General features: G+C 56.2%; 2 protein-coding genes across 2 annotated transcripts; one reads left to right on the top strand and one right to left on the bottom strand.

Annotated features, from left to right (window-relative positions):
• The first annotated feature begins 310 nt into the window (after positions 1–310).
• On the top strand, positions 311–8,150 carry UBXN6 (UBX domain protein 6). The gene is made up of 11 exons (XM_071577925.1): positions 311–570; positions 1,367–1,524; positions 1,755–1,816; positions 1,922–2,041; positions 2,249–2,346; positions 2,700–2,775; positions 2,857–2,941; positions 3,778–4,015; positions 4,099–4,229; positions 5,731–5,876; positions 6,491–8,150. The coding sequence occupies exons 1-11, from the start codon at positions 488–490 to the stop codon at positions 6,617–6,619; spliced, it is 1,326 nt and encodes a 441-aa protein (XP_071434026.1). The 5' UTR covers positions 311–487; the 3' UTR covers positions 6,620–8,150.
• Positions 7,470–24,345, bottom strand: CHAF1A (chromatin assembly factor 1 subunit A). The gene is made up of 15 exons (XM_071577924.1): positions 24,195–24,345; positions 23,671–23,721; positions 22,663–23,453; positions 20,398–20,454; positions 17,587–17,828; positions 17,007–17,067; positions 16,488–16,556; positions 15,941–16,164; positions 15,070–15,241; positions 14,837–14,917; positions 14,672–14,761; positions 14,196–14,457; positions 12,602–13,050; positions 9,231–9,324; positions 7,470–7,949 (listed from the first exon to the last, which is right to left on the bottom strand). The coding sequence occupies exons 2-15, from the start codon at positions 23,717–23,719 to the stop codon at positions 7,870–7,872; spliced, it is 2,721 nt and encodes a 906-aa protein (XP_071434025.1). The 5' UTR covers positions 23,720–23,721; positions 24,195–24,345; the 3' UTR covers positions 7,470–7,869.
• Between the last annotated feature and the right edge of the window lie 3,431 nt (positions 24,346–27,776).

Genomic DNA, 27,776 nt, shown 5'->3' with positions numbered 1-27,776 from the left:
GCTTTGGGGGCTGTAGGTTTGGGGTTCAGCTTTGGGGGCTGCGGGTTTGGGGTTCAGGTTTGGGGTCTGCGGGTTTGGGGTTCAGCTTTGGGGGCTGTAGGTTTGGGGTTCAGCTTTGGGGGCTGCGGGTTTGGGGTTCAGGTTTGGGGGCTGCGGGTTTGGGGTTCAGGTTTGGGGGCTGCGGGTTTGGGGTTCAGGTTTGGGGTCTGTGGGTTTGGGGTTCAGGTTTGGGGGCTGCGGGTTTGCGGCCTGCGGGGCCGGTTTGGGGTCGGTGTCTCTCGCCCCATCCCGGGCCGGGCCCGCCCCGTTCCGGTGACGCCGCGGCCGGGCCGGAAACGGGGGCGGGGCGGCCCCGGCGGGTGATCCCGGGCCTGTCCCGGCTGGACCTCCCGGGCCTGTCCCGGTGATCCTGGTCCCGTCCCGGCCCCGGCCGGGCGATCTTAGACCTGTCCTGGCCCTGTCCCGGTGATCCCGGCCCGGCCTCGCCATGCGCAAATTCTTCCAGGAGATCAAGACCGACCTGAAGTTCAAGACGGCGGGGCCCGGGCAGAAGCTCTCGGAGCCGTCCCGGTACGGAGCGGTAATAACGGGGCGGGGGCACCCCGGGCACCACCCCTGGCACCAACACCACCCCTGGGAACCAGTCCTGAGAACCATCCCCATCCCCATCCCCATTCCAGGAACCATCCCGGGCACCATCTCTGGGCACCATCCCCATCCCGGGCACCATCCCGGGTCCAATCCCTGGGTACCATCCCTGGGAAACATCCCTGTCACCAACACCATTCCCAGCACCATCCCTGGCCACTATCCCTGGGCACCATCCCTGGGCACCATCCCCATCCGGGGCACCATCCCGGGTACCATCTCTGGGCACCATCCCCATCCCGGGCACCATCTCTGGGCACCATCCCCATCCCGGGCACCATCTCTGGGTACCATCCCCATCCCAGGCACCATCTCTGGGCACCATCCCCATCCCAGGCACCATCTCTGGGCACCATTCCCATCCCGGGCACCATCTCTGGGCACCATCCCCATCCCGGGCACCATCTCTGGGCACCACCCCCATCCCAGGCACCATCCCTGGGCACCATCCCCATCCGGGGCACCATCCCGGGTACCATCTCTGGGCACCACCCCCATCCCAGGCACCATCTCTGGGTACCATCCCCATCCCAGGCACCATCTCTGGGCACCATCCCCATCTCTGGGCACCATCCCGGGCACCACCCCCGGGCACCATCCCCGACACCGACGCTCCCCGGGGTGCCAGCGATGTTCCGCGTCCCTGGGGCCTCAGTGGGTGGCAGGAGGGTCACCATGGGTGGCAGGAGGTGACACCGAGCCCGTGTGCCCGTGCCAGGGCCCCCAGGGAGAGGCCGAAAGCGGAGGCGGCGCCGCGGCCCCGGCAGGCCCCGACAGACGAGGCACAGATGGCAGCGGCCGCGGCACTGGCACGGCTGGAGCTGAAGCCCAAGGGAAAGGCGCCTTCCTGCTCCCAGGAATCCATCAAGAACCAGGGTAGGAGCCCTGGCAGAGCTCGGGCACGGCGGTGCCCGCTGGGAAACTGCCAGGGTGCAGCTCTGGAGGGTGTTCTGTGGCACCAGCACCTGCCGGAGTGTCATGGGCAGGGGGTCACGCTCGCTCTGGGCACCTGGGCAGGGGTGCCCTTGCCCAGGGCAGTGCTGGGCTGCCCCAGAGGCTCTGGAACGTGCCGAGCCTGTGCTGTAACCAGGGTTTGTCTCTCCCAGTGAGGAAGGAGCTGATGGCTGAGGCAGCTGCCAGCGAGAAGGGGCTCCCCGAGGAGGAGAAGGTGAGGGAGGTGCCACCCTCCTGTCCTGTGTGGAGCTGCCAGGGGATGAAACAACAACCCCAAGCAAGCCCAGCTCAGCCTGGTGCCTGGTTTTATGTCCTGCAGGAGCAGGAGGAAGGGGCAGCTGCTCCCTCTGTCTCAGGGGTCTATTTTATCTGCCCGTTGACTGGTGACATTGTAAGGAAAGATGAGAAGGAAAAGCACCTCCGGGAAGCCATCCAGGCAGTGAGTGCTTTCCTTCCTCTTCCTCTCACTCCTTTGTGTCCCCTCCAGGGACCTCTCCCTGTAAAATCTCCCCAAGGACGATTTGACTTTACCCATTAAATCACCTCTAGTCCAACCCACGGGGTGTTTATCCCACTGTGGGGGGAACAAACGTGGTGCTGAGTTGGGCTCAGCTCCTCCCTGAGCAGCTTCTCTCCTTCTCCTCAGCATTTCTCCGTGGATCCAGTGGCTGCTTCCATCATGGAGATTCACACCTTCAACAAGGACCGGGAGAAGGTCCGGCTGGGGGTGGAGACCATGGCCAAGTGAGTGGGCAGCGTTGGTGGCACGGAGGGCACGGAGGGCTCGGCCCTTCCCGCGGGTGTTTCCTTGCTGTGCTCCAGGCAAAGTGTTATTTGCAAGCAAACTCAACTCTTGCCTCACTTGAATTGCCAGTTGACCTAATTTCAACATCCTGGAAGTGTTTTAAAATTAAAGGCTGGGCCCACTAACCCCAGAGCTTTGGGAGCTGCTGCTTGGCCCCAAAACAATGATTTATTTTACTCATCTCAGTTGCTCAGCTCTTTGTGAGAGATACTGTGAGGTCTCTCAGTGTCTTCTCCCACCTTGGAGCAGCATGTCCTGCTTTGATCCATGCAGTGCATCCCCCTCTCTGCAGATACCTGGACAACATTTGCCTCCATCCAGAGGAGGAGAAATACCGGAAAATCAAACTGCAGAACAAGGTGTTTCAGGTGAGCTCAGACTCCTGCAGCTGCTCAGCCTTGGAAAGCCCTTGCCTGGAGCAAACTCCATCTGATTTCTTTTTCTTCCAGGAAAGGATAAGCTGCTTGGAAGGGACACACAGATTTTTCCAGGCTATTGGGTTTGAGACAAAAACACTGCCTGCTCCAGGACAAGGCAAGGAAGCCCAGGGTGTTGCTGTGGAGTTTGTGGGGAGATGGGGGGTCAGGGGAGGCAGCTCTGGATGCTGAGGGCTCCCCTGGCTGGAACAGAATTCCCTGTCCAGAAGGCATTTTCCAGAGATCCTTGCCCTTCCATTGCTAATGTCACTCCTGTAAAGGTCAAGAGCCTCAAAAGGGAGTGGGGTTTGCAGGGAGTGGGGTCTGCAGGGAGTGGGGTCTGCAGGGAGTGGGGTTTCCAGGGGGGTCAGGATCAAGGTTTTCAGGGCTCAGGGTTTGCAGGGATCAGGGGTAGCAGGTGTTGGGGTTTGCAGGGAGTGGGGTTTTGTTTTCAAGGCTCAGGGTTTGCAGGGATCAGAGTTTGCAGGGGGGTCAGGATCAGGTTTGCAGGGGGTTGGGATCAGGGTTTGCAGGGATCAGGGTTTGCAGGGGATCAGGATTGGGGTTTGGAGGGATCAGGGTTTTCAAGGCTCAGGGTTTGCAGGGGGGTCAGGATCAGGGTTTGCAGGGGATCAGGGTTTGCAGGGGATCAGGGTTTGCAGGGGGTTGGGATCAGGGTTTTCAGGGAGCAGGGTATGCAGGGGGTCAGGATCAGGGTTTGCAGGGATCAGGGTTTGCAGGGGGGTCAGGATCAGGGTTTGGAGGGATCAGGGTTTGCAGGGGGATCAGGATCAGGTTTGCAGGGGGTTGGGATCAGGGTTTGGAGGGATCAGGGTTTCAAGGCTCAGGGTTTGCAGGGATCAGGGTGTGCAGGGATCAGGGTTTCAAGGCTCAGGGTTTGCAGGCTGCCTGGGGGCCGCCAGGGCACAGCCCCTCCGTGGTTGGTGGTTGCAGACTCCTCGGAGCAGCAGCAGCAGGAAGAGCAGTACTACGTGCTCGGGGAGGGCGCTCTGGAGCGGCTGGAGGAGCTCCGGGCCTGCCGGGAGCGGCTGCTGCGCTCGGAGCCGCTGCGGGTTCAGCTGCACCGGCAGCCGCGGCTGTTCCGGCCCTCGCACCGCGCCGAGCGCTTCGAGCTGCCCCCGGACTTCTACGCCCTGAGCGCGGAGGAGCTGCGGCGTGAGCAGAGGCTGCGGTGAGGGAGGGCACGGCCGGGCACGGGGTGCCAGAGGGGCTGTGCCCTCTCCTGTGGCCTCACAGGGTCGGGCTCTCCCGCAGGACAGAGGCGGTGGAGAAGGCGTCGATGCTGAGGACCAGAGCCATGAGGGAGAAGGAGGAGCAGAGGGAGATGAGGAAGTACAACTACACCCTGCTCCGAGTGCGATTCCCAGATGGATACATCCTGCAAGGTACACAACACTCCTCCTCAGCCTTCCTTTGGATGCCTCCAGAAGCTTCTGAGAGTGCTCAGGGATTGGAATGGGCTGCCCAGAGAGGGGGTGGATTCCCCATCCCTGGAGGGTTTTAAACTGAGATTGGCCGTGGCACTGAGTGCCATGATCTGGTAAAGGGACTGGAGTTGGACCAAGGGTTGGACTTGATGATCTCAGAGGGCTTTTCCAACTCGGTTGATTCTATGGATGTGGCACTGAGGGAGAAGCCACCACGTCTTGATCCAACCCTACTGTGATCACCAGCCCAGGGCACAGAGTGCCAGAGTGATCCCAGTGGGGTTGGATCAAGGATTGGACTTGATGATCTCGGAGGTCTTTTCCAACCCAAATGAGAAGAGCAACGAGGCTGGAGAAGGGACTGGAGCACAAGTGCTGTGGGGAGAGGCTGAGGGAGCTGGGGGTGTTCAGCCTGGAGAAGAGGAGGCTCAGAGGTGACCTCAGCACTGTCTGGAACTGCCTGAAGGGAAGTTCTGGCCAGGTGGGGGTTGGTCTCTTCTCCCAGGCACTCAGCAACAGGAGAAGAGGGCACGATGGGCTCAAGCTCTGCCAGGGGAAATTGAAGTTGGAGATCAGAAAGAAATTCTTTCCAGAGAGATTAATCAGGCACTGGAATGGGCTGCCCAGAGAGGGGGTGGATTCCCCATCCCTGGAGGGTTTTAAACTGAGCTTGGCCATGGCACTGAGTGCCATGATCTGGTAAAGGGACTGGAGTTGGACCAAGGGTTGGACTTGATGATCTCAGAGGGCTTTTCCAACCCAGCTGATTCTGTGGATGTGGCACTGAGGGAGAATCCACCATGTCTTGATCCAACCCTACTGTGATCACCAGCCCAGGGCACAGAGTGCCCTGGGCTGGTGATCACAGTGGGGTTGGATCAAGGATTGGACTGGATGATCTCGGAGGTCTTTTCCAACCCAATCCATTCTATGATACTTCTTGAAGTATAAGACACTCACTAAGCAGGTGTGCAGCTCATGGAGTAAAACACACAACCAGAGCATGGTGATGCCTCTCCAAGAATTCCCATCTCCCAGCCCTCCACCTGCTCAGGGTTGGGACTTTAAGGTGGGATGAATCTCAAGGCATCATTAATTAAAGTCTGCTCTTCCCAAGCCTCCAGGAACAAGCTGGACTCATTAGATCAGTGTGTTACAGGAACCAGCATGAGGCTGCCTGTGTGGTGTCAGGCTGTACAACAGCATAAATCCTCTTCAAATCTTCCAGTAGAAGTCTGGAAATCATTTCAGGCTTTCCCAGCTCTTTGTTACAGGCTGGCAGGGGCTTGCAACAATTGAATAATTTTCTTTGGGGATTCTGCTTTTATGCATTTTCAGTTAAATCAGCCTGGCTGTGTGGCACTGAAGTAGTTGATAAAGTCACCATCAGTGGGTGAGCCCCACAAAAGGTGAGGTTTGGGGAAATGCCAGACTCTCTCACCTTGTTTTCTCATGGCAGGGACTTTTTATGCAAGAGAATCAGTATCTGTGCTCTACGACTTTGTGAGAGAAGCACTCAGAGATGACTGGCTGCCCTTTGAGCTCCTGGGACCTGGAGGTCTCAAACTGACTGATGAGAACTTGGCCTTCAATGAATGTGGGCTGGTGAGTAAAATAAATGGCAGTTGGTACTTTCCACAGGGCCTTGAGGTTTTCAGAGGCCCCCAGTAAGCTCATTCCAAAATCCCTCAGTTGCTTTTAGAGAGAACTTCAATACCTTCCATTACAGTCTCAGAGCTTGGGGAGAAGTTTGTGTGTTTTCAGCTTCCAGAGCCCCAGGTCGTGCTCTGGCCCCTCAATTTAAGCACAAGCAAACAAGCAACTGCTTGGAGGCTTCAAGATCTGGAAGGAACTGCAGGGACCTCCCTCCTGGGGGTAAATGCAGCTGCAGGAGTTGCCAGCAGCTCTGTCAGAGGCTGAGCATCCACACTGGGGAAGGAGGGAAGGCAGAAATGGCAGGGCAAGGACATGAACAGAAAGCCCAAAGCTCCTGGAAGGAGCTTCTTGCAGAAATGCACCCTTGTCCTCTTCAGTCCAGGTCTGAACATGGAGTGTGTTCTGAGCTCAAAGGGAAGCTGTGGCTGCCCCATCCCTGGGAGTGTCCAAGGCCTGGATGGAGCACCCGGGGCCAGTGAGGTGTCCCTGCCCGGGGTGGGCAGGGCACAAGAGGAGCTGCAAGGTCCCCTCTGGGTGTCACTAACGTGCCTCTCCTGTGGCAGGTGCCCTCGGCCCTCCTGAGCCTGTGCTGGGACGCGGCGGTGATGGCGGACGTGGAGGCGGCGGCCGAGGGGCAGCCCCGGTGCCCGCTGAGGGCAGAGCTCCTGGCTGATGTGCACACCCTCCCCTGAAATAAAGGGCAGTGCACTCAGTGCTGCTGGTCCTGGACTCTTCCCTCCTTCTCCCAACGCACGGGTGGAGCTCCAGCTGTGACCTCGGAGGGTGAGGCTGTGCAGAGGGCAGGGCTGGGGCCTCTGTCCCTCCTCAGCTCCAGCAGCAGAGCCCGGGCCAGTCTCAGCCTCACCCAGGGAGGCTCTTCCTGAGCTGCTCCGAGGGGCTTTAAGCCCCAGATGCAGCAGCAGTGCCTGCCCGAGGTGTTCCCAGAGAGTGGTGGAGCAGGGATTAGTGCTGTTAGGCTGGATCACCAGCCTGAGCCTGGCTCTGGGGCTGGGTTTAGACTCAGCTTTCCCTTTGGCTTCTGTGTGCACTGTAACTCCTATTGGAGAGAGTATATTTGGATACAGTTACACTTAGTCTGATTAAATGGAATCATTTGAAGACTCAGTTCTGTTCCACCCTATTTGAATGCAGGGCTGGGGCTGGCACTGGTGTTACTGGTGCAGCTGAGCCACCTTTGCCCTTCACAGACAGGAGGGGACAAAGGGAACAGCTCCTGGTGGTGCCCACTGGGGCCATCAACAGCCTCAGATTACAGCCAGCCCTTTAAGGAGCTAATTGAAAACTCATACAGAGAAAAGCCCCAGCAAGTTTGTTCCCCATTTCACCAACTGTGATGCCTGTTCAGTCCTTTATACCTCAGTCCTGAATTCCTTCCATGGGACAGAGACAAGCTCTGATGGAAAACCAGGGGACTGATAATCTACCCCTGTAATTAATTCCAAAGCAAGAGAAACGAGATGGATTTTTCCTTTTCCAAATGTGCTGTTGTCTGTAGCAAGTAAAACCACAAACAGGATGGTACAAGAGCATAAATCCATATATAATTGTACATCATTTATACCCAAGGCCACACTGTACAACATTATGAACAGCCATTCCCCCAGTGGCATCACAATAAGCTTATTCCAAAAATCCCTCAGCTACTTTCAGAGATAACTTAAGATACTTTCCATTACAAAGAAGTATCAAAATTTCAATAATGCTTTATTAAGGACAGATTAATATGCAGGATTTTTAAAAAAGCTAAAAAGCTAGACCTAAAACTTTAAGCTTCCATCTGGGCTGAGGCACAACAAAGTGCTGTCTTCTCTTTACAAGAAATGTGAAATACTTTCAAGTATCTTGGGCAAAGATACACAAGGTTTAAAGTTTTCTAATTAATTCTACATACATACAGAGAAGTTAGTAGGCATTTTAAGTCTCAGATGGGGTTAGGTGGGCTGACCCTGCTGGTGTCCTGGTGAGCAGCTCTTGTACCACTGGATTCTGAAGCTGCAGAACCTGCAGAGGAGAAAACGTGTTGGTTTTGTTTCTAAATACCCTCATTAATGCAGTAGGGATTGATCTACTCCATGTTTTATCTGTCTCAGCTTCCTGCATCTGTTGTGAGACTCCTTTTCACCACTGTTTCAAAATGGGTTTAATTCTGGTTTCCTATTTGGTATCACCCATCCAGAATAAAAATCACTCCAACCATAAAAAGGATTTTCATAATCTTTTCAGTGCCTCAGAGTGGGGCAGAGCTAAACAAACACAGCTGCATTTGTGTCCCCAGAGCCTGAGGGAGGGAAGCTGCTGAATGGCATCTTCACAACAAGGGGTGACAGACCTGAGGTGAGGTTTTCATCTCTCACAGCCTGGTAATAAGCAAAAGCAGCTTAAAGATTAAAGCAAAGCTGCTTGTCAGGCACTTACACTCTGTGTGTTTTGGGAGGGAGGGGATGCAGCAGCAGCTCAGAGGGAAAGGAGAACCCAGATATGCCTGGAAAGGGTCAAACCCTCCAGATTTGTGTGCAGAGTCCTTGTCTAGAGTTGCTGCCCAACACAACCCCCACTTTGCTGGAATCAGGTGGTGCTGTGAGAGCAGCAAGGAAGAGCTCAGGGGGTTTGAAAGCACATCACGTGCTTGGTGGCAGCTCCTCCATCCCTGTGATCACAGCCTGGTTCAACCTCCTGCAGATCAAAGGAGCTGCTCCACAGCCCCATCCCACCTCCTGCAAGGACACACTGCAGCACTGGGGCTTTGAAGCCATTTTCCAAGGGATAACTGGGACACAAACACAAGCAATGCTCAGATTGGTGCAGCAAAGCAGCACATTGAGCTTGGCTGTTCCCTGGTGTTACTTCCCTCAATCTGCACCTCCAAGGCAGCCCAGGGCTTACAGTCCACACCTTGGGAGGGCTCTGAACACCCCAGAGACCAGCCATGTTCACCAATAATTAGAGCATCTGCTGCTACAAACCTTAATGTTCACTTTTCTTCCCAGAACTGAACAGGTGACACTGACAGGCAAGTGGCAGTCACAAGTGTTTTGTGCTATTTAGGCAATGGGAGGGAGGAGGGGGGAAGCAAAGGCAAGAGCAGGTTAGAGAAGACCAGAAATAGCAAAGAAGCATCCAGAGAAAAATGATAAAAAGCAGAGAATTATCTAGAATAAAATACCTAAAGAGAAAAGCTCCAGAAAGGGTGGAAAAGGGGCACAAACCCCCAAGTTTAGCCACACACTGTCCCTGCTGTGTTGTCTCTCCCCCTGGCACTGCTGTATCCATTTATCTTCCCACCTTTTGCTGGCAGTACATCCACAATCATGCAGTCATCATCTTCCTCATCTTCCTCAGTGTCTGCCTGAAATCCATCCATCTCCACAGCTCCAGCCTGAGGGGAAAGCACAGGGACAGGGGAGGGTGAGGCTGAGACGGGGCTGAGGGGCACAGGGGCACGTTGGGAGGGGAGGAAAACCAGCAATTCCCAGCTCCCACAGGCACTGCCTTCTGACAAAAGGCCTCATCTGCACTGGCACACAGAGTGGGCAGCGTGCCAGGCTCCTGCTCCAGGATCTCTCCCTCTTACACAACACCCTGAGCAGCCCACGCCGAGCAGGGCCAGCTCGAGCCTGAACGGGAACCTGACTCTGTGCTGGTGGATTTTTGGAAGGGAAATCTCTCCTCCCCTCAAAGAATCACAGAATCGTTTAGGTTGGAAAAGATCTCCAAATCCTCAACTCCAGCCACCAACCCTTGTGCCCAAGTGCCACATCCACATGGCTTGTGCTCCCCCCCAGGGACAGGGACCACCCTGGGCAGCTGTGCCAGTCCTTGAAAACCCCTTTCCATGGACAAATCTTCCCTCATCTCCACCCTAAATCCCTTCTGGTGCAACATGAGGCTGTTTCCCCTTGTCCTGTCCCTGTTCCTGGAGCAGAGCCCGACCCCCCCAGCTCTCCCCTCCTGTGGGGAGTGAGAAGGTCCCCCCTGATCCCCCTTTTCTCCAGGAACCCACTTTGGGTGTTTTCTTCCTTCTGAAGATGGGAAATGAATTTTTCCTGCCAGTTTTGAAGTGTCATCTCCCCCTGAGTCCTCCTCATCTTTGTGAATTAGCTTTTATTGAGAAAAAGGCAACAGTTCTTCCCTTTCTGCCCAGATTTTCTGCCATGGAAAAAGCCCAAACTCCCTATTTTGAACGGAGAAAACAAACCCAAGGAGTGACACAAACTGAAGCTGCCCAGCTGGGAGGGTTTGTTGGGTTTTTTTTTACCCCTCAGCTGGACTGTGGAACAAAAATCCTGGTCCTCATCCCCAACAAAGCTGTTCCAAGCCAAGAAATTTTCAATTTACATCTTTCAACAAAGTCCCAGCTCTGAGATTAAGTCCCTCCTACCCGTGGGCAGGTACTGCCCACTCCAGCACCCAGATTGTCTCTGTACAGCTTATGTAAGAGCACCTTTGCTTACACAAGTGCTGGTGTGAGCTCTGCAGGGCAGGGGAACACGTGCCAGGGCACAAATCTGGCAGCTGTGCCCTCCCAACCCTCCCCAGGCTCTCCCCAAGCTCCAGCCTTGCTCAACAGGTGGGATGGGCTCTCAGAGCCAGAGCAGGGCTGATTGAGACATCATGAAAGGCTTTGAGGACTGTGACACCTTTGCTCTGAGCTTTAAGAAGCTTTGAAACATTCAGGCTGGTGATGTAATTCTCCTAAAGGCCTTTGTTTTGCTATTTCTGCTCCGTTCTAAGCTGAATTTCCAGTGGGTGCCAAGCAGAGACTTTTATCTCTGCCTTTATTTAGTGTACAAGGAAAAAAAAAACCCCAAGCAGATGGAGTTTGGGGGCTGAACAGCTTCTCACAAGTCTCTGATCTCTATCAATACCTGAATGCTGAGCTTTTTCAGTGGAAAAGCCAAAGAGACAAGAATAGATTGGGAAGGGAAAGCATCAAAAGCATCAAAAGCCTCATCTGTGGTCCATGGGAGGGGAGTGGAACGAGATGAGCTTCAAGGTCCCTTCCAACCCAAACTATTCTTGGATTCTTTCCTAACCTGGAATAAATGGAGATGGAGAGGGACTATTTCCAAGGACCTGGAGTGCCAGGACAAGGGGAATGGCTTCCCACTGCCAGAAGGGAAAGGATATTGGGAAGGAATTGCTCCCACTGAGGGTGGGCAGGCCCTGGCACAGGTTGGGCAGAGCAGCTGTGGCTGCCCCAGCCCTGGGAGTGTCCAAGGCCAGGCTGGGGCACCCTGGGCTGGTGGGAGGTGTCCCTGCCCATGGCAGGGGTGGAACAACAACTCAAACCCTTCCCTGATTCCATGACCACATTTTCCAGTCATCCTTTTGGATGATTAAGCTCCAGCACCACCTGTGGTCACCCTGAAAAGCAGAAGCAACAACAGGAAAACCACACCAAAGCTCCCAAGCAGCAACACCTGCAATTCCATCTCACTTTGTCCCTGTGAATCATTGTATTTTTAAACCAGCTCTTGCAATTCAGCTGAAGACTCCAGAGCCTGTTCTGGGGTGAGTTGCAGCCCTGGGGAACCACATTTAATCAGTTCACAGGCAAGTGCTGCAAGTCCTCAGCCCGGGCTGTACATCTGGCAGGAACAGGCACACATCAAAACCTGCCCACAAATCACACACAGCTGCAAACCCAAGGCCAGGCAGACTCTGAAACTCTGCACAGCTTGGATGAAATCACTGCCAAAGAGCAGAGAATGGAGCAGCAGCAGGACAGCAACACTTCACATGGAACAGAGAGGCCAAGCTGGAGACACACAAAAGAAACCCTTCTCTTTAGTCCTGTGATTTCACTCCTTCCCCCATCAGAAGGGTCTTCTTGTGGGAAGGACAATATTTGGAGCTGGGAGGTGCAAGCACACCCAGCCCTATTCCCACCTGGCAATGAACACCCTGGACATTCCACCCTGGGGATGGACACCCTGGACATCCCTCCCTGGGGATGGAACATCCTGGACACCCCTCCCTGAGGATGGGCACCCTGGACATTCCACCCTGGGGATGAACACCTTGGACATCCCTCTCTGGGATGGAACATCCTGGACACCCCTCCCTGAGGATGGACACCCTGGACACCCCACCCTGGGGATGGACACCCTGGACATTCCACCCTGGGGATGGACACTGCAGACACCCCTCCCTGGACACTGAACATCCCTCCCTGGGGATGGACAGTCTGGACACTGAACACTCCTCCCTGGAGATGGACACCCTGGACACCCCTCCCTGAGGATGGACACCCTGGACATCCCTCCCTGGGGATGGACACCCTGGACACTGAACACTCCTCCCTGGAGATGGACACCCTGGACACTCCTCCCTGAGGATGGACACTGCGGACACCCCTCCCTGGACACTGAACATCCCTCCCTGGGGATGGACAGCCTGGACACCCCTCCTTGGGGATGGACAGTCTGGACACTGAACACTCCTCCCTGGAGATGGACACCCTGGACACTCCTCCCTGGGAATGGACAGCCTGGACACCCCTCCCTGGACACTGAACATCCCTCCCAGGGGATGGACACTCTGGACACCCCTCCCTGGGGATGGACAGCCTGGACACTGAACACTCCTCCTTGGTGATGGACACTGCAGACACCCCTCCCTGGGGATGGACACCCTGCCAGGGACTCACTCACCTGTTGAGCGTCCCGAGGCCTCTTCATGAACTTCGTGATGGACATGCTGCCCACGGCCTTCCTCTTGGCTGGCACGGGGGTGCTCTGCGGCGTGGCCGTGCCCAGAGTGCTGCCACCCTCCTCTTTGCCCGGGCACAGCCCCGCAGAGGGCACCTGTGTCAGGTAGTTCCACTGGCAGGGCACGGGCAGGTGCTCCTGGTGGAAGCTCCTGAGCACGTCCACGTGCACGTACCAGCACATGCGATACTCGGGGCGCTTCTCGTACACAGAGTTCTCAGAAATGATCCTCTTTAGCCTGGCCTTGGAGGGCACCCTGCCATCCTCCCCGGGCCAGGGCAGTGCCAGGGCCTCGCCAAACAGCCCCTGCCGGCAGCACTCCTGGAATTCCTGGATGATCACCCGGCTCCCGTTGACGTTGCCGTGGAGCAGAGGCAGGAGGTGGGCCAGGACTGCAGAGAGAGGGGACAGCGTGGTGGGAAGGGTTGGGAACAGCCTGGCAGGGGTGAAACTGGGGGAGGAAGGATGGAAAGGGTGGTGGGAAGGGCTGGGAATAGCCTGGCAGGGGTGAAACTGGAGGAGAAAGGATGGACAGGGTGGTGGGGAGGGCTGGGAACAGCCTGGCTGGGGTAAATCTGGGGGAGGAAGGATGGACAGGGTGGTGGGAAGGGTTGGGAAAAGCCTGGCAGGGGTGAAACTGGGGAGGAGAAAGGATGGACAGGGTGGTGGGGAGGGCTGGGAACAGCCTGGCAGGGGTGAAACTGGGGGAGAAAGAATGGACAGGGTGGTGGGAAAGGTTGGGAAAAGCCCACCTAGAGTACAACTGTGGAGGAGAAAGGATGGACAGGGATGGTGGGGAAGGGCTGGGAAAAGCCTGGCTGATTTGGAGGAGAAAGGATGAACAGGGATGGTGGGGAGGGCTGGGAACAGCCTGCCTGATGTAAAACCCACCAGCACAGTCACTCCAGAGAGAAGGAAATGGGCTGGGATTCACTTCAGAGATGGGATTGCCCAGAGAAGCTGTGGCTGCCCCACCTCTGGAAGTGTCCAAGGCCAGGTTGGAGCAACCTGGGCTACTGGAAGGTGTCCCTGTCCATGGCAGGGGTGGCACTGGATAAACTTTAAGGTCCCTTCCAACCCAAAGTATTCTGGGATTGTAACAGGAGGTAAATTTGTTGTAGAAAAATCACCCCCAAATGAAATCTTCCCCCCTATTCAGCCTTTATGTGAATCCTTCCCACCCTTGTGGTAATCAGGTGGAGGAGAAGCTCAGCACTGAAACCCAACACACAAGCCAAGCCCTCTCTCTCCAAACAATAAATGGGTCACTGGGCTCAAGCCCATCCTAAATCTGAGCCTGTTCAAGTCTTCTTGGCTTTATTTCTCAGACTGTCCAGAGCATGAGCTTTTGAGAGTGTAACTAAGGCCACACCAGCTGCACTGCCAGAAAACTCCTCTCCAAGAGCTCTCAGATTCCCTGGATTTCAGACTTGTCAGAAACAGGTTACTCTGAATTGAACACTCAACAAACCCCTGCTCTCTCCAAAGCAGAGAACAACAGTGTGTAAGTACAACTACCAAGCCCTTCAGGACTTACTTTGCTGATCTCTCGCTCTTTTTTTGCTGCATTTCTGGATCTGCTGCTCCTCCTCTGCCACAGGTGGATCCAGGACACAGGCTGTGAACTGCTGGAGAACCTTCAGGTCTGTGTCTGTGCTGGTGTCCTCCTGTGCCCTCTCCCAGACACAGCCTATTTTCACAGGCTGCAGGACATGGAACCTCTTCCCCTTGGCAATCAGCTCATCCCACTCCTTTGCTTTCAGCTTCTGACGGACCTTCTGGTTCTCTGGATCACACTCCTAAAGCCACAGAGAGGAGAGCTCAGCACACCCAACCCCAGGAAGAACCAACCAAAGCTCTGGATCATGTTCCCTCAGCCACACAAAGCTGCTCCTGACCCAGCAGGGCCCAGGGACTCTCAGCCCTGCCAGCAGGTTCTTCCTCTGCCAACACTGACATGAAACAAGTCACTGGGAACAGGGAGGGAAGGCCAGTGCCCCCCAGTCCACTTACTTCTGTCACACCTTCATCCTCAGATAGGTACCCATGGGGTACAAAAAACCCATCATCATCATCTTCATCCTCTCCCTCCTCTTCATCATCCTAAAAACAAGATTATCAGAAGTTACAGCAGGTGCAGTTGGTTCCCAAATCTGCCTTTTCATGCACAGTCCTCACCTCCTCACTATGGGAGAGACTTTCCCCAGGCTCCTCCTCTTCCCATTCTTCATCACTATCTACTTCATAGTCCAGCAGTTTCTACAAGAAATGCCAACATGTTTTGTGAATAACTCAAGGCCCCAAACCCTCTTCAGGGTTTCAAAACTCTGCAAGTGGCTGAGAACCCCCAGAGAAGAAGGGAATTTGGGCCCAGAAGGGCAGAGCCCAGCCCAGAGGGCACAGGTGCTTACAGTGTCCTTGGCCCAGGGATTCCTGGCCCGGATCAGGGAGCTGCTCCTGTTCCAGGTGCCCCAGTAGGCAGGACGGTGGTTCTCACTGAACTGCAGCAGCTTCATCCTCCCAAACTTCTCCCTTGCAGGAACAGCATCTGGCTGGCAGGTGTCCACCACCACCACCACGTCACTGGGGACACAGAGGTGAGGAGGAGGCTCAGAGCCCACAGAACACCCCCCTCCTGCTCAGCCACAGCCCAGCCCAGAGCCTGAGCTCTGCCTATGGCAGGAGATCAATCACCTTCATGGCCCCTTCCAAGCCAAACCATTCTGGAATTCACAGGCTCTCCCAGTTCTCCTGCAGGAATGTGAGTTCCAGACAAGCCACTTCCCCCTTACCACCACCTCTGTTTTCCTTGGGAAATCCATCACAGATGGGCCAGCAGTGTCCAGTGCTGAAAAGCACCTGATTCCCACAGGGAAGGACTTTCCTCGATTTTACACCCAAAATGTCACCTACTCCTTCCCTCAATTTTACTTCATGAGGCTCCTTCTGTCCCCTCCAGATTAGCTCAGGTTTCACCCCCAAATAATCAGTATGTGTCCTACAGATTCCCTGGATTACACTCCCCAAAACCCCTCCCTGGTTACCTCTATCTTATCCCCAGAAATGTTCATTCTGTCCCCTCTCCATCACCTTCTGCATGGAGGGAGGGAAACCCACATCCAAAGGTGCTGCTCCCCATGGAGAAAATCCTCCCAAAAACAAGATTTCAAAGGAAAACTCCACCTTCCCATCCTCTCCAACACTCAACACTGCCCCAAACCCACCCTGCAGTTCAATATGGAAAATAAAAGTGCAGAAAACTCCCCCAGCAAACTGACTGACCTGTTCACTGTGTCATTGTTGCTGCTGACCAAAGTGGGCCCAGATTTTCGTGGTTTCCGACACTTCAGGTCCCTCAAGAAAGACTCTTCCCAGCTCTGAGCAGGCAGGAGCTTATCCAGCTGCTCCAGGAACTCTGGCTCCAGAGCAACCCGACTGAGGGGAGCCAGGACCATGTTCTCCCTGATTTCAAAGGGAGCAAACTTCCCACAGGAGCCTGCAAGGATCTGAAACACCCAGTGAGGAATATTAAGGTTTGGAGATTGAGGGTAAGACAAGATTTAGGTTAAGCCCTTCCCAAGACTCAGCTCCAAGGCAATGGAGGCCTCTACAGCCAGTGGAGAAGACACAGCTGAGATTTTAATTAAATCAACCACAAACTTCTACTCTGGCCTTTGTCTTAAAATCCTTGACTTTGAAACGAGGAAATTAAGGAAAAATTGAGTTGTGCACCTAAGAAGGTCTGAGGGGCAGATGGGAAGGAAATGAGGGTTATTGGTTAGAAACCACTGGAGAGAACAATCCCCTCCCAGGAACAGCAACCCCTCACCTTGGGGGCCTGTGGAGTCTTTGGTTTCTGGAAGAACCTGGTAATTTCTGCTTTCTGTGCATTAATACGCTGAAATCAGAAGCAAAATGCAAATTAGAAACACAAAGACAGGACAAAGCTTTATAATTCAAGGTGAGCTCAGGCACGACTCAGCTTCAAATCCAGAGAGGTACAAAGCAAAGCTCAGCCCCTGTGACTCAACAACACCAGTTGTGTTCCCTGGCTCGAGGATTCCAAGGTGAGTGCTCAGACAGTTCACTGGGGGCATTGGGGAAACAGAGCAAGAAGCAAAGACACCAACAGGTGTGAAGGAACAGGAGAAGATGATCCAACTGGTGGAGCAGCACCAGGGGCTCAGGGGGCACAGGCTGCACCCCAGAGGCAGCTGCTCCACATCCCCAGTGGCACAAGGCAGGGCCTGGAGAAGCCCAGGATCCTGCTGGGAGCAGCCAAGGAGCCCCCAACACCTTCCCAGCACAGCAGAAGAATTCAGAGACAAGCTACAGGAAGCATTTTTACCTTTTCCTCCTCTCTCAACCGTTTCTCCTCTTCTTTCTTTCTCTTCTCCTCAAGTTTTGCCCTTGAATACAAAGATCATTTGAATTGTCACCAGCCATGAAGGGTTTCTTTGCTCTGAGAAGCCCCAGCCCCTGACCCAGCCCCCAAACTGGGGTGATAATCAACCCATCCCTGCAGGCAAGGCCCACACTTGGCTGGGCACAGAGAAGACTTTCCTCATTCCTTCTGGAGCAAATATTGACCCTTTTTGCCACAGATACCTCAAGCACCAGGAAATTCATGGCATTGCCAAGTTACAAGCAGCTTCCCCAACAAACAGGGCACAAACTGCAGGGTTCAGGCAAGGCAGGTCAGGAGGGGCAGCTCAGAGGAGCTCCCCAGCTCTTTGGAGCCATTCCCAGCCCAGCCTGGGGGCAGCAGGTGCTGCTGGCACAGGGCACAGAGCCCTCCAAGCATTCCCAACACATCCCACCTCACTGGCCCAGCAGTGCAGCCTCTGGGAGGGCCAGTTCAGCTGGGCATGGCAGGGTGGGAGTGGAGCCCACCCCAGGGACCCCCAGGACCTGCCCAAACCACTTACTCCAAAGCTTCCTGCCTCTCCTTGCGCTTCTCCTCCTTCACCCTCAGCTTCTCAGCTTTCTCCTTTTCTTCTTTTTCCTTCTTCTCCCTCCTTTCCTTCTCTTTCAACTCCTTCTCCTCCTCTTTCCTCTTCTTTGCCTCCTCCTTGGCTCGTTCCTTTGCAGCTTTGGCCTCTTCCTTGAGCCTCCCCTTGTGCTCCCTCTCTGCCTGGAGCCTCTGCAGTTTGTCAGCTCTCTCCTGGTCCTGGGGCACAGACAGGACACTCAGGGCTGGGGGTTGTGCACAGAACAGCTGCTGGCACCAAACCCCTCACCCAAACCAGCATTTCACTCCTTCAGCTCACACAGCAAACTGTCCCCACTCAGGGCTTGCCAGGCAGCACCAGAAACCCCCCAGGCTGGGACCATTCCCACTGATCCCAGGGCACCAGGTGGGATCACAACCACACCTACACCTTCTGCCTCAGGTGCAGTCCAGCTGAGCTTCCTTGTTCTGCCTCTCTGAAGGCTTTAATTGTTCTTTTCCTCTTAAAAAAAATGGTGTTTCAGGGGTTTTTTAAGCATCAAGGAAAGCCCTTTATTGAGTCATCTTCATTGCCATTGTAGCATTATGGAAAATTAGATGGGAATTAGGAAACAATTATTACTTTTTAAATTAACAGAAGGCTGTTTCCAAAATATTTTCTTTGGAATTCCCTCATGAGCTGAGCTTTGGTGTCATCATAAGGCTACAGGGGGGTTAATTCTAACATTGCATTATAAATCCATAAGGATTTTCAGCCTTTTTCCATTAGCACAGAAGTTGGACTTTGATCCTTTGGGGTCCCTTCCAGCTCAGGACATTCCAGGATTCTGTGATCTCAGGGAATAATGTGAGCCCCACACTCCAGACTGAGCTGCTGCCTCACAAGATGTTGGGCTCACAGAGGTGTCCCCTGTTTGAGTCCAGTTGGGATAATCAGACACCACCCTGGGCTTATTTAAGGGGCACTCTGGGAGCAGTGGGGGGGAAGATTATTTGGAATTTCCACCCAAAACAACTGAGATCCTCACCATGACACAAAGGAGGAAGCAGCACAATCTGTTAAATTACAGAAAAACATCTTTTCTTTGTGCTGCAGGAGCTGCTGCTCTCCCCAGGAAGGGAGGCTGGGCCTGTGCTCACACACACAACTCTCCTCCCTGTGTGTTTTCAGTTTGCTTTCATTGATTTCACATCTCTCCATGTCAACATCACGACTTGCTGAGCAGTGTCACAACACAAGTGAGTGCAGAGAGCCCCCCAGAGCCTGAGGGTGCCAAGGGAGGGGAGCTGTGCCAGCCTGAGTCATGGGAGCTGCTGGGAGCCCTGGGGCAGCTCCACACTGAATTTTCAGCATCATTTTTAGCTTCCCTTCTCATCCCTCCCTCACATCTCTGCTATTTTTAACGTGGATATAGAAGGGATGTAAACAACAGATTGGGATCCTGCATGAGGCCCTGCAAAAAGCAGAGTTTATACACAGCTTATATAAAAAACACACAACAACTTCATAAATGAGCCACTAAAAACACAGCAAGAATTCATTCCTGAGCACAAACCCTCCCAACTGCAGGGAAAACAACCCCCAAAAACCCACTGATTGATTCAAACTCCATGGGATCCTTCAGCCTCCTTTGTGCCCAGCACTCCAGGACTGAGAGCAGAATTAGGGAGCAGAGTTTGTGTCCTGGTTCAGCAGGAGGGACCAGCTAACCCTGTGTGGGGTGATCAGAGCTGTGTATTCCACCCCCTCTATTCATTCCCCAAGGACAATGGGCCATTGGCAGCAGCTGCCCAGGGAGTCATTGGCACCTTCACACTCAGCCTGAGGGGGCGGAGCTGCCAATGGGCCATCAACGGTCCAACACCCCCCCTGGCTCCCAGAGTTAATCACCCATTGGGTGAGTCCCCGCCCAGGGGGAGGGACTGGGTGCTCCCTGAGGGTACAGAAGTGGTGGGTAGGAAGACCTCGAGAACTTCTCGTCGGATCCAGAGGAGCAGCAGGACCTTGACAGCAGGAGATCACCGCTCTCACCCAGCCCACAGCCCTCACCTGCACCAACAGGGTTTTCTTTTCCTTTTGCTCTGGATTTGGGGGAACCACAGGGGTCTCAGCACAAGGGCAAACAAACCCCCTTGGGTTTGTGCCCCAGGACACTGGGTTATACTGCTGGGGTTTTGTGAGTTGAAAGCAATTTCCCTTGTGTGTCAGTGTTGTTATTGTAATATTATTATTAAATTTTAGCTCTGACTTATAATCTCTCTCGTGGTGAGTTCATTTCCCCTGCTGGTTCACCTTTAAACCAGCACAGTTTGCTCATCCAAACAAACAGAGCTTGGAGCTCCAGCATTTCCAGGGGTGACATCCAAGATTCTCCAGCAAAGACATAAACACAGTGGCCCAACTGAGCTGTGTGTTAATAAACAACAGATCCCACATTTGGGGGTTTAAAAGGGGGAACAACAAGGCAGGAAGTGCCCCAAAATAAAAGCTCTTGAGCATTTCCCTCCTGTCTCTCCACTTTGGTCCTCTCAGGGTGGAAGTTTGAGGAGCAATCAGCAATGTTTAATTCCTGAATCTGTCCCCAAAGTGCCCCAAAGGCAGTGCAGGCCACCCACACCTCCCAGAGCTGCTTTCAGGAGCTTTGGAAAGAGCCAAGGACAGGAATTTCCTGCATTAAGGTCCTTCCAACAGCAAAAATGATGTTGCAAGTGGACTGAGCTAAAAGGCAAAGGGTTCTGTTCACTGCTCAGGTGGAGTTTGTGTGCCAGGGAATAGAAAATGCCTTACCCTTTGCAATCTCAGCTTCTCCTTCTCTGCAGAACTTCTGTGGCATTTCTGAGGTACCTGGAATGAGAAATCCAAGTTGGAGAGAAGCCCCCACATCATTCCCTTTGCCACGAGGAGAGAACAGACTGAATGAGAGCAACAATGTCCCTGCAGATCATACCCAGAGCTCTCCCTCCCTGTTCCCCCAGAGCAGGGCAGGACACACTGACACACTCCAGGCACATCCAACCTCCCTGATTTCCATTTCAGTGTTTCTGCTCCCATTAAATCCTCACCTTACCACCTTTGCATAAACAAACCCCTCTGGTCTCCTCAGCTCTGAAGGAGCATCTGCAAGGGAATATCAAGTGCAAAGCAAACAGAAGGGCTGCTCTGAACCACAGGGGACACTGAATTATGGCAAAGTCACTTCCTTCCAGTTCAACTTGGGCTTGGGGATTTTTTTTTGCATCCTAACTCTCATTTTTTGTGACATTTAGATATAATTTTATGATAAAAGGACTATTATCTATATTTTAAAGCTGTTTCTCCTTCTAATCACAGCCCACTTGACCTTCCACCAGTACCAGCCCATCACCCCTAAATTCCCACCAGGTCACACTTTGTGTTTCTCTGTTATTTATGGGGGGAAAGGTGTTTTATGTCTATTAAAAGGCTTCCTTTGTCAGGATTTCAGCCCCCCATGGCTTGGTTGGCTGCACCTCCTCTCCCTCCTGCCACCCACAGCACCAGGGACCACATTTCAGCTCTGATGAACAGCCCAAGTGTCTCATTTTCTCCATTTATCTGATATAAAAATCAGAATTCTTTCAAGTGGGAGCATCACTTTAGCAGAGATGTTTCCATGCAGGAAAACAAACAGGGCAGGACTGGCAAATGCCAATTCTGGGGGGCACATCCCCCTCCTGGGGGGCAGCACAGGAGCAAATCCAGCCTTACCAACACCCTGTTTGCTGCATTGCATCAGGAGCCAAGCACTTTTCTTTCTGTTGTTCTGCTGCACTGGAAATACTTCATGGCTGCTGGAGTGTAACTATTTATTTTAGAGATGAAAGACTGGGAGTTCTCACAGGGAGGGGGCAGAGAATTCACCACTTCCCTTGACAAACACACAGCACAAGGAAGGGAAGGACCATCCCCACCCCAAATCTCTCATTCCAGGGGTTTCCTCATTTATCCTTAAACTCTGGGGAATAGTTAATTAAAGTCTTTTAAAAAGGCTCAAGGTGGCACAAGGGGGAGTTACCAGCCCTTCCCTTCACTTACCTGAACAACCCCCCTGACTGGCAGCACAACCTCAATCCCCCCAACACCTTCCCTGGTTTTCCCTCTAAAACCAGAGCTGAGCAACACAAGGGGCAGATAATCCAGCCCAAATGTAGGCCAGGCTTAGCTGTGGCACCTGAGCATGTTCCCTGTGCCTGCTCTGCTTCCCAGGGCACTGTGGCCCCCTGAGCTCCTCCCCAGAGCAGGAGGGAGCCCTGGGAATGTTCCAGCCACCAGGGGATTGTTATCCTTGGAAGCTTCCCTGTCAACATTCCCCCCAAAATCAGGGTGTCTGGGGGTCTTTTGCTGAACTGGAATCAAGATGCCAATAAACCACCTCATTCATAACTGATTTCACAGAATCTCAGAATGGGTTGGGTTGGAAGGACCTTAGGGATGATCCAGGGGCACCTTCCACCATCCCAGGGTGTTCCAGCCTGGCCTGGGACACTCCCAGGGCTGGGGCAGCCACAGCTGCTCTGCCCAACCTGTGCCAGGGCTTTTCCAAGCCCTTTGCAGGAATTCTGAGCTGGAAAAGCACCTGCACTGGGGAAGGTCCTCATGGGAATTACAGCAGGGATAGTGCCATGATCTGGTGATCAAAGTGGGGTTGGATTTGATGATCTCAGAGGTCTCTTCCAACCCAGTTGATTCTGTGATTCTGTGACAAACAGAGGCTGGAAAGCAGCACCTGAGGGACAAAACTGCTTCTGGACACTGTCACCAAAATGCCAAGTCCCAGAGCGTGCATGTCATGAAAGAAAATACAAAATGAAACCCACAGAGTTAAAAAGTTACAATCCCAGGGTATAAATTCACCAGCAGTTCATAACCAGGCATGGGATAATCCTTCAGCTGCAGGATTGGACAGGGTGATCCCACAGGGCAGGAATTGAGCCACAAAAGCCCCAATTTCCCTGCACTCCTGATCTCTCCCTGCTCTCCCTCCTCCCCACAGACCACCCAGCAGCCCTGAGACCCAGAGCAGGGCAGACCAACCTTCCTGAGGGGCGTTGAGGCAGCCAAAGGGCTCGTGTTCCTCTTGGGCTGTGCCAGAGGCTGCCCCTCTGGGGAGCTGCTGGAGCTCAGCGAGGAGTTGGTGAGTCCCGAGTCACCCTCGGGAGAGGATCCCTCGGTCTCGTTCTCTGATGTGGCACTTCCATCCAGAGATGCCACCTGGGGGGGGCACTTCCCAGCCATGATGTCCTCCAGGAGCACCACGGGCACCTTCCCCTCAAAGAGGACACCCCTCAGTTCGCTCGGGCTGCCCGTGGGGTCCCTGCAGCCCGTGGGGCCCGAGCACGGCTGGGCCTCGCCCCCCAGAGCCCCCTCTGGGGCAGCTGCAGCTCCCTCAGTCTCCGTGGGGTGCCCTGGCTGGGTGCCCTGGGGGCAATCCGGGCAGCTCAGCTGGTTCCCCTCCTCTCCTGCCGTGCCATTGAGAGGAGCAGCCCCGGCCCCCGAATGCCCCCGGGCTGTGCTGTGGCTGAGTCCGTGGCTGGAGCCCTTGGGCAGGGCAGGGGGGGCCCCAGGCCCTTCTGTGTCTGCTCTGCTGCTTTTCTGGATGAAATGGTCCAAGGGGCCCTTCCCATTGAGGAGTTTTGGAGGACAATTCCCATGGGAGCCCAGCTGGCAGTCGTTCTCCACGTTGTCCAGGGATGCAGGGGATGCATCCAGGGCGGGATCTCTGCTGGCACCAAAAGCACCGGGGGAGCTCTTGGCTCTTTTCTCTTCTGAATCCACATCACATTTGTCCTTCGGCACCGGATTGAGGCGCTTGAAGGGCAGTCGAGCTGCAACAACAACACCACCAACACCAGCATGGGGTTATTTGCTCCCATCACACGGCTCAGGGCATCAAACACCAAATTATTTTATTATTTTTGAAGCACAGATCTGAGCTCAGCCCCTCAGGGAGGCTTGATGAGAGCCAAGGCAAAGCATTCCACATAACCGGGTCCCACAGGCCCCCCGGGGCTGAAGGCACAGCAGGTGACAGGCACCCCTTACCTTGGACGAGCTTCCGCGGGGGAACAGCCCCTTTGTCTCTGCACTCCATGGCTGCGAGAGGAAGTAAAAGGGACCCATCAGCGCCCGTGCGGTGCCCGGGGGTGGCAGCAGCGCCCAACACCTGCCCCGGGGGGCAAAGCGGGGGGCAAAGGGGCCCTGTCACCCCCGGGCTGGGGCAGCAGCACCCCCAGAGCCCGGGGGCAGACGTGAGGGGGAAATTCCCGCCGGGAGGGTGGGCAGGGCCTGGCACAGGTTGGGCAGAGAGGCCGTGGCTGCCCCAGCCCTGGCAGTGCCCACGGCCAGGCTGGAGCACCCTGGGCTATGCAAGGTGTCCCTGCCCATGACAGGGAGGGATGAGACGGGCCCTGATGTCCCTCCCAACCCCACCCGGTGTGAGGTGAGGCCGCAGGGCGGGCCGGGCCGCGGCGGCAGCGCCGGCGCCTCTTTTGTTACCCCGGGCGGGCCCCGCGCACCCCGCGGCCCGCAAGTCCCGCGGGCCGGGCCCGGCCCCGGCGCGGCCCTACCTGTGGCCGCGGGCGGCGCGGCCCGCGCGGGTGCCCGGGGGGCGGCGGCGGCCCCGTCCCGGCCCAGCCCGGCCCGTCCCGGCCCGTCCCGCACAGTCCGGGGGAGCCGCGCCCGGTCCCGCCCGGCCCGTCCCGCTCGTACTTGGCGGGAGCCGGGCCGGCCCCGCGTCCCGCGCGCTGATTGGCGGAGCGCGCCCCACGTGACCCGCCCCTCCGCCCCGCCCCCTCAGCGCCGCGCCTCGCCATTGGCTGGCGCCGTGCGCGCCGCTGAGTGGCGGGAGCCGCTGTCAATCTGGCGCGCCCGAGGCGCTGATTGGCTGTCGGTGCGAGGGCCGGCGCCGGGGCCTCAGGGCTATCCGCTTACCGGGGGATAACGGGGCGGCCCCGGGAGCGGCGCCGCGGGGACCGGAGCGCCCTCTCCGCCGCACCGGCCGGAGGGGCGGGGCCACTATCGCGACACTGAGGGCCCAGAGCCAAGGCGCGAAATGGCGGCGGCGACAGCGACCAATCAGCGCCCTCCGTTGTGATGCGCGTGCGCAAACGCGGCCGCGCGGCATTGTGGGAGTTGTAGTTCCGCTTCACCGCGGCGCGGCCGTCGCACCATTTCGTCCCCGGGCGGGCGCGCCCGGCCTGGCTGTCCCTGTGTCGTACACGCCCCTTCCTCCCTGCGGGCAGCTCGGGGGCTCTCGGGAGAACCGCGTAGCCGCGACACAGTCGGGCCCTGTCGCGACAGAGCGCGCCTCTGCCGTCGCTGAGCCGCGGCCTGCGGCGGGTCCGCCGCTCCGGCAGGGGGCGCGCTCACACCGGGGGACGCTCCGGCCGCGCCGCTCGGTGGGGGCGGGCCCGGGGGCGGGGCCGGGCGGCGGCGGCGGAAGCGGCGCCGGGACGGGCCGGGCTGGGACGGGACGGGACGGGCGGAGCGGAGCGGGCGGAGGTTCCTCGGGCTCCTCAGGCTCCCGCCGCCCTCGGACACGGTCCCGCCGCCCTCACACCGGACCCCTCCGCCGCCCCCGCGCCGGGCCGCGCTCCGGCACCGCTGCCGGCACCATGTCGGTGGCGGGGCTGAAGAAACAGTTCTACAAGGCGAGCCAGGTGAGGCACCGGCCCCGCGCCCGTTGTGTCCCGGGGAGCCGCTCTGCTCTTACCGGGGCGGGCAAGCCCAGCCCGGCCCGGCCCGGTCCGGTCCCGCCGCTCTCCCCTCCCGGAGCTCCCCCGGTGTCCGGTTTCCATGTGCCCTCATCCCGCCTTCGGTGATCCCGGGGCTCGGAGGGGGCTGGGAGAGCAGCTGGGAACCGGGGTGGGGGTCCCGGGATGGGGGACCCGGGATGGGGGACCCGGGATGGGGGACCCGGGATGGGGGACCCGGGATGGGGTCCCGGGATGGAGGATCCGGGATGGGGTCCCGGGATGGGGGACCCGGGATGGGGGACCCGGGATGGGGGACCCGGGACGGGGGACCCGGGATGGGGGATCCGGAATGGAGGATCCGGGATGGGGGTCCCGGGATGGGGGATCCGGGATGGAGGATCCGGGATGGGGGATCCGGGGTGGGGGACCCGGGACGGCGGCTCCGGTCTTGCCAGAGAGTTTGTGTCTCTCCTTCGGGCTTTCGCCCCGAATTCCCCACCCCTGGAAGTGCCCCAGGCCAGGCTGGAGCCCCCCGGGACAGTGGGAGTTGTCCCTGCCCAGGGGGTGGCACCGGGTGGGCTTTGAGGTCCTTCCAACCGACCCATTCCAGGATTCCAGGTGGGAATCTGCCTTTGACAGGGTTTTCCAGCCCAGGCACCTTCTCCCTCTCGGGGCCGTTCCCGATCCATCCCAGCAGGATCATCATTCCCACCCTTCCCACCTCAGCCTGGGATGTTTTTCTGCCTTCTGGCCCCAACTCCCGAACCCTCCGAGCCGCCGCTGTCCTGCCCCTGCTTTGCATTTCAGGCACATTTGCCCCGATCGTGTTTTCCATCCTGAACCCTCAGGGCTCATCCCAACCCTCTGCACGACGTTTGTCGCCTCCACTCTTGGCTCTGTTTCCCCAAAGCCGTTTTATTTCGGCTGCAAAGCCAAACAACGAATTCCCCGCGTCATCCCCCACCCCTTTCTCACGAACCCGGCGGTGGGGGGAGGGATTTGCCACTTCCTTGGGGAAATGTTGTGCTGAGAGCTCGGGGTGGGAGGGTTTGGTGTCCTGGGGGTGTCAGGAGGTGGAAACTCAGGATCAACGTGTGCCCAAACCGAAAAAAATAATTTAAAACCACCTGATGAAAGGTTTTTTTTATTTGGAGGAATTACCAGTTCTGTCTGAGGGAACTGCCACCCCCTCACAGTATCCATGTTTTAGAGATGCTTTAGCTGGAAATTGGGAATTGCTGCTTCCAGTTTGGCCTTTTCTTTTACTCTTCTTCTCCCATCCTTGCCTTTTCCACTCCTTCCTTTCCCCTTCCCTTTCCCCTTCCCTCCTTTCCCCTTCCCTTTCCCCCTTCCCTCCTTTCCCCTTCCCTCCTTTCCCTTCCCTCCTTTCCCTTCCTCCTTTCCCCTTCCCTCCTTTCCCCTTCCTCCTTTCCCCTTCCCTCCTTTCCCCTTCCCTCCTTTCCCCTTCCCTCCTTTCCCTTCCCTCCTTTCCCTCCCTCCTTTCCCCTTCCCTCCTTTCCCCTTCCCTCCTTTCCCCCTTCCCTCCTTTCCCCTTCCCTCCTTTCCCCTTCCCTCCTTTCCCCTTCCCTCCTTTCCCCTTCCCTCCTTTCCCCTTCCCTCCTTTCCCCTTCCCTCCTTTCCCCTTCCCTCCTTTCCCCTTCCCTCCTTTCCCCTTCCCTCCTTTCCCCTTCCCTCCTTTCCCCTTCCCTCCTTTCCCCTTCCCTCCTTTCCCCTTCCCTCCTTTCCCCTTCCCTCCTTTCCCCTTCCCTCCTTTCCCCTTCCCTCCTTTCCCCTTCCCTCCTTTCCCCTTCCTCCTTTCCCCTTCCCTCCTTCCCCTTCCCTCCTTTCCCCTTCCCTCCTTTCCCCTTCCCTCCTTTCCCTTCCCTCCTTTCCCCTTCCCTCCTTTCCCCTTCCCTCCTTTCCCCTTCCCTCCTTTCCCCTTCCCTCCTTTCCCCTTCCCTCCTTTCCCCTTCCCTCCTTTCCCCTTCCCTCCTTTCCCCTTCCCTCCTTTCCCCTTCCCTCCTTTCCCCTTCCCTCCTTTCCCCTTCCCTCCTTTCCCCTTCCCTCCTTTCCCCTTCCCTCCTTTCCCCTTCCCTCCTTTCCCCTTCCCTCCTTTCCCCTTCCCTCCTTTCCCCCTTCCCTCCTTTCCCCTTCCCTCCTTTCCCCTTCCCTCCTTTCCCCTTCCCTCCTTTCCCCTTCCCTCCTTTCCCCTTCCCTCCTTTCCCTTCCCTCCTTTCCCCTTCCCTCCTTTCCCCTTCCCTCCTTTCCCCTTCCCTCCTTTCCCCTTCCCTCCTTTCCCCTTCCCTCCTTTCCCCTTCCCTCCTTTCCCCTTCCCTCCTTTCCCTTCCCTCCTTTCCCCTTCCCTCCTTTCCCCTTCCCATCCTTTTCCCCTTCCCTCCTTTCCCCTTCCCTCCTTTCCCCTTCCCTCCTTTCCCCTTCCCTCCTTTCCCCTTC

This window comes from Pithys albifrons, chromosome 27 (genome assembly GCF_047495875.1).
Source record: "Pithys albifrons albifrons isolate INPA30051 chromosome 27, PitAlb_v1, whole genome shotgun sequence".
Taxonomy (NCBI): domain Eukaryota; kingdom Metazoa; phylum Chordata; class Aves; order Passeriformes; family Thamnophilidae; genus Pithys; species Pithys albifrons.
Note: the sequence above shows the minus strand (reverse complement) of the source record. Positions and strands in the feature narration are given on the sequence as shown.

Coding starts and splice junctions, on each gene's coding strand:
- UBXN6 (XM_071577925.1), top strand. CDS start 488: ATGCGCAAATTCTTCCAGGAGATCAAGACCGACCTGAAGTTCAAGACG. Junction 2,942..3,777: donor ACTGCCTGCTCCAGGACAAG/GCAAGGAAGCCC, acceptor TGGTGGTTGCAG/ACTCCTCGGAGCAGCAGCAG. Junction 4,230..5,730: donor AGATGGATACATCCTGCAAG/GTACACAACACT, acceptor TTCTCATGGCAG/GGACTTTTTATGCAAGAGAA.
- CHAF1A (XM_071577924.1), bottom strand. CDS start 23,719: ATGGAGTGCAGAGACAAAGGGGCTGTTCCCCCGCGGAAGCTCGTCCAA. Junction 23,454..23,670: donor CCCGCGGAAGCTCGTCCAAG/GTAAGGGGTGCC, acceptor TTGTTGTTGCAG/CTCGACTGCCCTTCAAGCGC. Junction 16,557..17,006: donor GGTTGAGAGAGGAGGAAAAG/GTAAAAATGCTT, acceptor TTCTGATTTCAG/CGTATTAATGCACAGAAAGC.